The 9,367-nt window shown below is 33.7% G+C and overlaps 2 protein-coding genes across 2 annotated transcripts in view; both read right to left on the minus strand.

The window, feature by feature from the left end:
- Nucleotides 1-4,566: 4,566 nt before the first annotated feature.
- On the minus strand, nucleotides 4,567-5,961 carry LOC107479437 (protein INAPERTURATE POLLEN1). The gene has a single exon (XM_016099569.3). It carries the CDS (start codon nucleotides 5,779-5,781, stop codon nucleotides 4,882-4,884), a length of 900 nt encoding a protein of 299 aa, XP_015955055.1. The 5' UTR covers nucleotides 5,782-5,961; the 3' UTR covers nucleotides 4,567-4,881.
- A 2,462-nt stretch (nucleotides 5,962-8,423) lies between these two features.
- LOC107479428 (phosphoinositide phosphatase SAC3) overlaps nucleotides 8,424-9,367 on the minus strand; it is a 12,953-nt gene continuing 12,009 nt past the window's right edge. The window contains exon 17 of the mRNA XM_016099563.3: nucleotides 8,424-9,166. Within this exon, the coding sequence (XP_015955049.1) occupies nucleotides 9,050-9,166 (117 nt within the window). The 3' untranslated portion in view covers nucleotides 8,424-9,049. The remainder of the gene's footprint in view (nucleotides 9,167-9,367) is intronic.

Raw genomic sequence — 9,367 nt, forward strand, 5'->3', positions numbered from 1 at the left:
GCCTAATTGTACATGTTTCATGATTAATTGATAATTGTCTTACTTGTCTTACTTGTGTATTACTTGTCTGTATGAAGGATATTGTGTTAGATTAGAATTCCCTATGATAGTTGCCAAGTTATAGATTTGTGAGTATTTAGGATGGATATGACGAGATAAGAAGTTTAAGATGCTTAGTGAGTTTATATTATAGTGCATTGTATTTATTTGGTACTTTTACCATACTGGGAACCTATGGGTCAGGCGTTCTGATTCCGTATATATTTTCTGTTTTTTAGATGCAGGTACTAGCACTCAGTAGTGAATTGGATTCGTCTGAATGACGGCAAAGTTTATCTGATTTCTGTTTTGTGCTTTTAGATCTCTCCTCTTATTTTGTAAAACCAACTATCATGTATGTATGTAATCTTTTAAAACTTGCCTATAGAGGCTTTGATGTATTTTGGAAGAGATATAATTTTCTGTGGTCAACTATTTTAACTATGTAACCCTAGTTGACCTAAACTTCGCAGGTCGCGACTAATGGCTAGTATACTTACATTTATGTCTATTCTGTTCTATTCTATTTCTTCCTTATATGCTTTAGTTATTTCATCCGTTAGCTGAACGCGTTGAATTTTCTTATGCTTCAATACGTGAGTGTTACGATTTCACAATTTTATTTTACTCATTTTCAGGCTTCTTGTTTAGTATTTCCTTTCAACATATATATAATTATGTATTATAATCCACCTTGAGAGTCGTACCACCTTAATATCATTGACTTATGTCTCGAGCATAAGGATCTGTATATTAGGGTGTTACAATAAGCAAGTTTAAAAGAAAGGTTTAAAACACACACACACACACACACACACACACACACACACACACACACACATATATATATATTACAATTCCAAAATACAAATAACAAGTCAACCTATAAGATGGAATAAGTACAAAATACAAGGAACGGAGAACAACTATGTAAATATATATACAAGCAGAACATAATGCTAAACCCAAAATATAGCTCTTCGCCACCAGAAGGTCTCTAGAATGCTCATTACCGTGTCTCCCGGCCTGCATATGAAAAAAATAGTAACATGTATGGAATGAGAACTGTAGGTTCTCAACATGGTAAAGGTGCCCACGTACATAAGATATAAGGTCCCAGAAAAGTCAGAGGCGATCCTAGAATTCTGACACTCAGATATAAAGCTTAGAATTAAAGTTTAAAACTGTAATACAAGGTGAGCTATCTAAGGTTCCTAAGTCTAACTCAGTTCTACTTATTCACTCAACTTCTCACCTTCTTTCAATCTTCCAAAACCCCGTTGCACAGACAATCAATACAGAGAAAGCAAACACAAGTAGGATACAGATACAACAGGTAGCAAATATAGCAGGTAAGCATAATAATCACATAGACAAGCCTAATTAAAGTACAATCAAACAAAACACACATATGCATATGATGTATGTCTACCCTATGGTTGATGAGTCTTATCTGTCGGTTATATAGCCAACTCAATATGTCCGGTAGCTAACCCATACATCATTCTCTTGAAAACTGATGAGCGGTACAGTACCACGATCCTCACCTTGTGAGTGGTAAACCACCTCGATCTCCATCATATGCGGGTGGTAAACCACCTCGATCCCCACAGACATTTTCAACTGGAAAGCAGCACACACATGGACAGCAAATAATCACGATCCCATAAAACAATTTCATATCAAATCTTGTGGGCGGTAAATAGCCACGATCCCCACAAAACAATTTCAAATCAAGTTCATTCACGCCAACATATAGTATTTTACTTCATTCAAAATTATTCATTGTCATTATCATCGTTAATTCATCTCCCGTTTTATCTCAAATTCATTCAACATTGTCATCATTCATATATCTTCAACATTTTCGCACTTCTCATTATAAATCATCACTCCAAAATCTTTCTTCACTTTCAAAGTACTTCCCTCTATAGGTTCACACTTTTTTTCTATAATTAGAAACAAAATTAGGGACTTTAGAAGGTAACTATGGAGATTTGGAAGTTATAATTGAGTTAAAATCACAAAAATTGTATTTTTCCCAAAGACAGAGTCCCGCGTATGCATGCATGATCTCGCGTACGAGGGGGTGCAATACTACAATTTGCCCCGCTCGCGTACGTGAGCTCCCTAGATAGAAGTGAATGGTCGTGTCGCGTGTGTACTCGTGTACGCGAGTCCTTCAAAATTGTTAAAAAGATATTAAATTTTGTAGAACCTATTTTTACATACCAAACTTCTGATAGGCATAACTTTTTTCTAAAAAAATATTTTTAGTTCGTTCTTTGAACGAAATAAACTTTACGGACCCAATTTTAATTCAAGATAAATTCGAAAACGTTTGGGGTCCCAAACCGAATTATAGCCCATCAAAGTTTGGTAAAAAATAAGTTGTTATCAAAATCTTCAAAATCCCCTACTCTTTTCAATTCCTCATTTCAAACTCATAACTCACCATCAAAACAGCACTAAATATAACTAAAAGTGAAATCTTACCCAATTCATTCATTCCTCAATATATCACCACCCAAACTACTCAATCATCCACAAATACACACATATATATTCAATATTTATTACATTCATTATTTATTTCAAAGCTCATCATTATAATTCAATATCATTCATCAATCATCAATAATTAATAATCAATCATCATGCATTTCAACCACCCACTCAACAATTTCTAACAACGAGTCACTAAACTTCAGCCTTCCATATCATACAACTTATCTTATGGTCATCTAGTCTATGTTTTCACGAAATAGTATATATTATTTACAAGAAACCGAAACCATACCTTGGCCGATTCCTCCCTAAGCTCGGAACACCAAAATTTTGTGCTCCACAAGCTCCAATTCCTCCAATTCTCAATTCAATAAGCTCAAACCCGCATCACTTGCTCCACTTCACCAACTTGACTTCAACCAATTGTGAATTTCAATCTAATATCACATATTATCACTATAATCAACATAGAGTTCACTAAATTAGAAATTCACCAGGTAATAGGAGTTTCTTACCTTACCCACAGTTCAAATGAACAAAACCCGGTGATTATCCATCGTTAGAGTAAACTATCAAAATTACAAAATTTTTCAATTATCAAAATCCAAATTACAAACTAAAAAAGAGAGAACTTGGTGAAAAAATGTGATTTTATTACCAAATTGTTCGGTGAATTTTGTAGAGAATTCCAAGACGAATGCGTGGCCACTGACGACTCGTCAATCGGATGCAAATCAAAAGTTATGTGAATTTGAAATCAAATTAAGAGTTTGGAATCAATGTTCTTCCCCCAAATGTATGCTTCAACGTGTGTTTCATATGTGGAAGAGAAGAAGAGCTGCACTCTTAAGTGTTGGTGGGTTATGAGTTCGATTTGGGCTCGAATCAGGTCCGGTTCGATCCGTTCGATTTAATTTTGAGTTAAAACTTTAAAAATTTGTGTCAAAATTTGTATTTTAATTATTTTTTTCATTCTAAACTATAAAATTTAATCTTTTAGTTTTTTTAAATAATAATTAATTTATTAATTAAATATTTATTAATTTTCAAGGTTTTATAATTATAAATTATTAATTTTATTTTTTAATTATTTGAAAAAATTGTTCAAGTTAGTAGATATCCTAGTTTGTTATCTAGTGAGATAGTATATTTTTTACATGACCAAAAGTATACACCCACTTGTCCACAACTCATTAAATATTAAATAAGAATTTTAAGTTAGTTATTTATTTTTAAGACATAAATAAGTTTTTTAATTTTTATAAATACTTGTTTTGTCCTACTAAATTGTTAATGTGGCAAGATATGCTAGTGGTTAACCTATTACATCATTTTTTAACGTAACAAAATAACTATTGAAAACAAAATAGACTACTTTTATTAGAAAAAAAAAGTAGCTAGGTATTCTACAAGAACTAAATAATTATAAGCCAAATTTTAATTACATAATTATGATTAAAATATTTGGGTTACCACTTAAATAATTCTATAGATATTAGAAATGTGGCTATCTTAGTAGTTAGTACTTAGTACCAATTATAAAAGGTACATCTGTTATGGTGTCTACCATTGTAACAATTATTATAGTTATATAATATAATATTAACGACACTTAAAAAATGTTCTTAAAATAAAAGTAATATTTTTAAAATATTTATAATTAAAGTACCTATTAGCATTTTGCAATCAGTGAATTCATTTTTGATTTGGAATTGGGACTCAAAAGCATTAACTCAAAAAGAGATGCCAATATCAAATTTGAAAATTTTTAAATGCTAAATAGAATAAAATTATTTAATGGTCATCTTTATTTATGCTCATAAAATTTTTTATTTTAACGACAATAAATCATATAAAAATAAGTTAACTCCTTTGACATTTACGTATAAATGTTGGAGCTGATTACTATTGATTATTTTTAAAGGTTACCATTTACCGACTTTCATAAGGCTTGACTTTTACATTAGAAAAGAAATCATGCCACTTCATGCTTTGACTTGGATTTAAAGGCACCACACACACTCAAATGCTAAGTCAGCTGACCCTACTAAATCAAATTAATAGTAAGGACAAACACTACTGCTAGATTGAATATCAGAATTAAACCACTCTGATCTCTACATATCCTTTCCCTTAAAACTCAAAAATGAAGAATTCACAAGTCCCGACATCTTTCAGTCGAGATCAAAACCAAATACAGTAACGTAATTGCACATCAATAGCAACTTTAACAATCAAAGAACGAAAGAAACACAGAACAGAACATTGCCTAAACACAGTTACCATCAACTTCAACATACAATGGCTGATGATATTCATATTCTGTTAATCATATCAGTGACACCAAGGTCGACATTCTTTGGCAGCAGCATTATTATTGACGTTGTTGCTGAGCTCCACAGCATGGAGCAAATCATGATTCCTAAACCCAATTAGAAACTGAGCCAAGGCCTCAAGAAACAAAGCAGCTTGGTAAACAGTGGTAGCACTAATAATATCCACAAGAACGCTTCTCCTAAGTCTATTGGCATAAAGAAACACACTCACAACTTCTTCCATGTGAGCCTTGACGTCAGCACCAACAGCAACCATCGCAGCGCCCTTACTATCCCTACACCTAAACCAATCGTTGACCACGCGGTCAACAAATGTAGCCTCTGCACATCGCATTCGTTCCGTGAGGGTGGGAACAATGACGCGCAACCCACACTCGATTTGGTCCATGCGAGTGGTTAAGGCCTCGGAAGCGTTTCGCCACGCCATAGCGACCTGCCATGGACGGTCGTAGGGATCGAAAGATTCCCGAAGATCGGGGATTAAAGGAGGAGAAGAGGAATAATTAGGGTTAGGGTTGGGGTTAGAGCTTGGGTTAGAATCGGAGTCTTGGAATTCATCGAGGAAGGAGCGGGCGAGGTTGGTGAAGAGGAAGGGGGTGAGGTCGCCGAGCCAGAGGAGGGGCTTCTCGAGGGAGTTGCGCCAGTCTTGGTTGAGGAGGAGGGAGGGGTCGGAGGTGGCGGCTGAGTCGAGGGTGTAATAGAAGGAGTGGAAGTGCTGGTGGATGAGCTCCACGTGGGTGGAGAGGACGGTGAGGGAGTCGCCGGAGATGGAGCGGCGGAGGAGTGGGAGGAGGTTGTGCTTAAGAGTGCTGAACCACTCGTTGTAGTAGTCTTTGAAGGGGCGCGAGGAGTGCCTGTTGTTGTGACGGTTGAACAGTGGCGCCACCGCTTTCAGCATCTTTTCTTTCTTTTCTTTTTTTTTTTTTGTTATATTTTTTTGTCCTTATTCTTGGGACGTTAGAAGGAACCAGGGGGTGGAAATGGGTTTGGATTTTCGGGAGGCTCGCTACATGAGATTCAAAGGTTTGGTCAATATATATAGCTTTGTTTGTTGCATGTAACTGGCGTATGAAGTGCATAAATCTCTGAAGCTTGTGGAGTTAATTGATTCATCATCACATTTCAGTAATTCAGTTCATCTTGGCGCTTCTTTTTCCTTTTATTCTTTATTTTTGCTTGCTTTTGAATTTGACCACTAACTCGCCGACTCGCCGTATAGATGAAAAAGGTTTGCATGTTGAATTATTTAAAGCCTTTAGTATTTTTCCCATAATATTCAGAAGGCATTAATTTTTTACTTAAATTGAGTTACTATTTTTTTAGAGCTTATAATTTAACAGTGTTATACATTAATTATCCACATTTGAAGAAACTCTTAAGGTTTAATTACTCTGTTGGTCTATAGTTTTATAAAATTTTTAATTAAATTTTTTATATATTTTTTTAATTAAGTTCTTATATCAATTTTTATTTTGATTAGGTTCTTTTTAGTAGTAACTGGCTTAATTTTATAGGACCCAATTAACAAAAAAATTAGTGTAGGAACCCAAATAAAAGAAAAAAAATGCAGAAATCCAATTAAAAAAATTGGTACAAGGACTCAATTAAAAGGAAAAAAATACAGGACCTAATAAAAAATTTTATGAAACTATAGAGACCAATACAATAATTAAACCAACCCTTAATCATGTAATTGTTTCAGCATTTTTTTCCTAAAAGATAAAAAAAAGTCACTTTTAACTTATTGTGAGAAATTTTTATGATAACCAGCGTAACAAAATAAAATAGGAAACAATATTTTGACTACGGATCTTAAGAATAGCTTATCAAAAGAATTCTAACAGCAATTACAATTTTAATTTTTATTTCAATTTTATTTTAGATCTTATAAAAAGTCACATTAACATTTGTGAAATTATGTCATAAATAATAATTTAAAACTAAACGTAAAAATTTGTCACTCTAATATTTAGCTTCAATTCAATTTAAGTTTTATATCATTTTTAATATTCTATTAAAATAGTTATACAAATAGCTAAATTTTATTGATTCTATATGAAAATAATACTGTCTATCTAAAGTGAGACCAATTTTATTTCATCTAATAATTTTAATATCAAATTTAATTTTAAATCAGTTTACTTATAAAAAATAATACTCCAAAAATACTACATTAAAATTACACTATCTTAGCAGTTGCCATTTTCAAAATATAAAAACAAATGTACCATTATAGATACAATTTCTTAGTTTGCTCTATCTCATTTCTCCTTTCGGGTGTAGATTAATTATCTTATTTAAAATCACACAAAATAAAAATTTATTTGTTCTTTAAAATTATCTCATTTTTCTTGGTTGCAACTTGCAACTGAATTGATTTAAGTTTTAAAATCATGAGAAAAAGCAGCAGCTATGCTTTCTAAATATTAGTGTAAAGAGAAATGAGATTTGATGAGAAAGGTGGAAGACTGGTAGTCGTCCGGCAGAAGTCGAGTTAGGGTCCAGTGAGATTCCAACGGCTGTCTAATGGGGGCAGGAGCATGCATTATAATTGTAAATGAGGATAAAAAATATAAAAATCCTAAATTCAAATCAATTTAACTATCATTCATTTGATTTAATTTTAAACACAATAATTAATTTACGCTTGAATTCATTCAATTGATATAATTCAAAACATTTTCAATTGTTCTTAACTTTTTATTCTTTATTTCTTGTTTTTAAATTTTTTGCTTCTAAACAGCATTCATGTCTAAAATAAATCATTAGTGCATATAATTTGGTTTTAACTTGTTCATGAGGTCCCATATTTACTACAAGCAACTTGTACTGAATAGATGGAAGACACCTTTGTATACTATCAGCAGCTTATCGAAAGAAGATAATCAAGATTAGATTACTTGATGTATATAGATCCAGTTCCAAGGAACTAAACATACGGTCAGTTACACAAAGTTCAGTGACACCCAACAATACATGTGTATCTCCAATAAAGTCAGTGGACTCGGCCCATTTTGGTGTGCATGTGTACAAATAAAGATCGTAACGCAGCTGAGGCCCAACACAGTTGGCATACCTGTCCGCCTCATACAACGCTGCACCCGGGTTCAAATCCCAGCTGAGGCTGGTTGTTGGTTTAAGAACCCATGATACCCATGGTAGTGTGTGTGAGTGTGTTGTGTGTGTGTGTGAAACATGGGTGTAATGCCTAGGATTGGGGGCTGTCCAATCCACTTGACCAAAAAAAAAAAAAAAATAAAGATCGTAGATCGTAACACACGATTCTCTCGTTGAGAAAGTACCAACACCAGAGTTCATGCATATTCAGGGCATTAGTTTATTTGTAAGCTACTGTCCTAAAAAATGCAATATTTTTTCTTGGATGGGGATACATATCACCTATCTTTGTTGAAAGATAAACTTGGAAGAACTCGAAGATTGATGCATTAAAGCTGCGAATAGTTCACTAACTAACAAAGCATTCATGAGCAAAAAAGAAACAAGTAGAATAAACAAGAAACTGAACTGAAAAACGGGGCAAGGGAAAAATACCAGGCAATTTATTGCACCAGCTCTGTGCTCCAAAACATTGTTGCCAACAGTCAAATCACCACATTAGGTAAAGCGTTAATAGCATGATGCGCAGGCCAGAATTACATATTCCAAGAAGAAAAATTATTAAAAGAATCATTTGCAGTTCTAAAAGTGGAGCTCAGACATGCAGGGCAACTATATACAAGAAATGCACCTAAAAATAATCGTATGAACTGTTGAAATAAGAATGAAAACAGTGAGCTCCAAGGGAGAGAAAAGAGCAAAAGGAAAAAATATATATTTTCTAAGGAATTTACAACCGTTTGCTATACTTTCTTACTAAGAGTGGGCTGCAGGCCAGACTCTGGCTAATTAACTACATGACTATACCTCAAGGTTTTGATGGATTTCACAAGATTACTGCTGCGACTCAATACCAAGAAGACCTGTAGGATTTCTTCTTGGACTATAAGCTTCTTACAGAGAAGCCTACATAATGCCGGCTTCTTCATTTCCTGCTTGTGTATCATAAGCTCCTCTCTGGTGTTCTCTTCTAATCAACATCTTTAGAGCAAGCCAAGTCAATTAAACAAATGTACATTATATCTTAGTACAGGATAATTAGTGGAAATTCAATGAGAAAGTGTCTGTCCATGAGTCACCCATTGTACAAAAGTATTGGGAAATTCCTCTAGAATTTTGGACCTGGTATCGTCGCAGGATGCATCAGATCCACTTTGCTTCCTACCCTGAGAATTATGTAGAATTAGAATGCAAAATATGTCAAAAAGACCAAGGCATTTGGAAAATCAAACTGTTTACCAAGGGATTATAGTGGCATCAAACTCATGTATATCTTATAATCAAATGATAACAGGTGGATGCACACTATGCACACAATACATATGTGTACTATTAGATCAAAGAAAGTAGCAACACCTACTTATTAG

Source organism: Arachis duranensis, chromosome 3, assembly GCF_000817695.3.
Source record: "Arachis duranensis cultivar V14167 chromosome 3, aradu.V14167.gnm2.J7QH, whole genome shotgun sequence".
NCBI classification, from domain to species: domain Eukaryota; kingdom Viridiplantae; phylum Streptophyta; class Magnoliopsida; order Fabales; family Fabaceae; genus Arachis; species Arachis duranensis.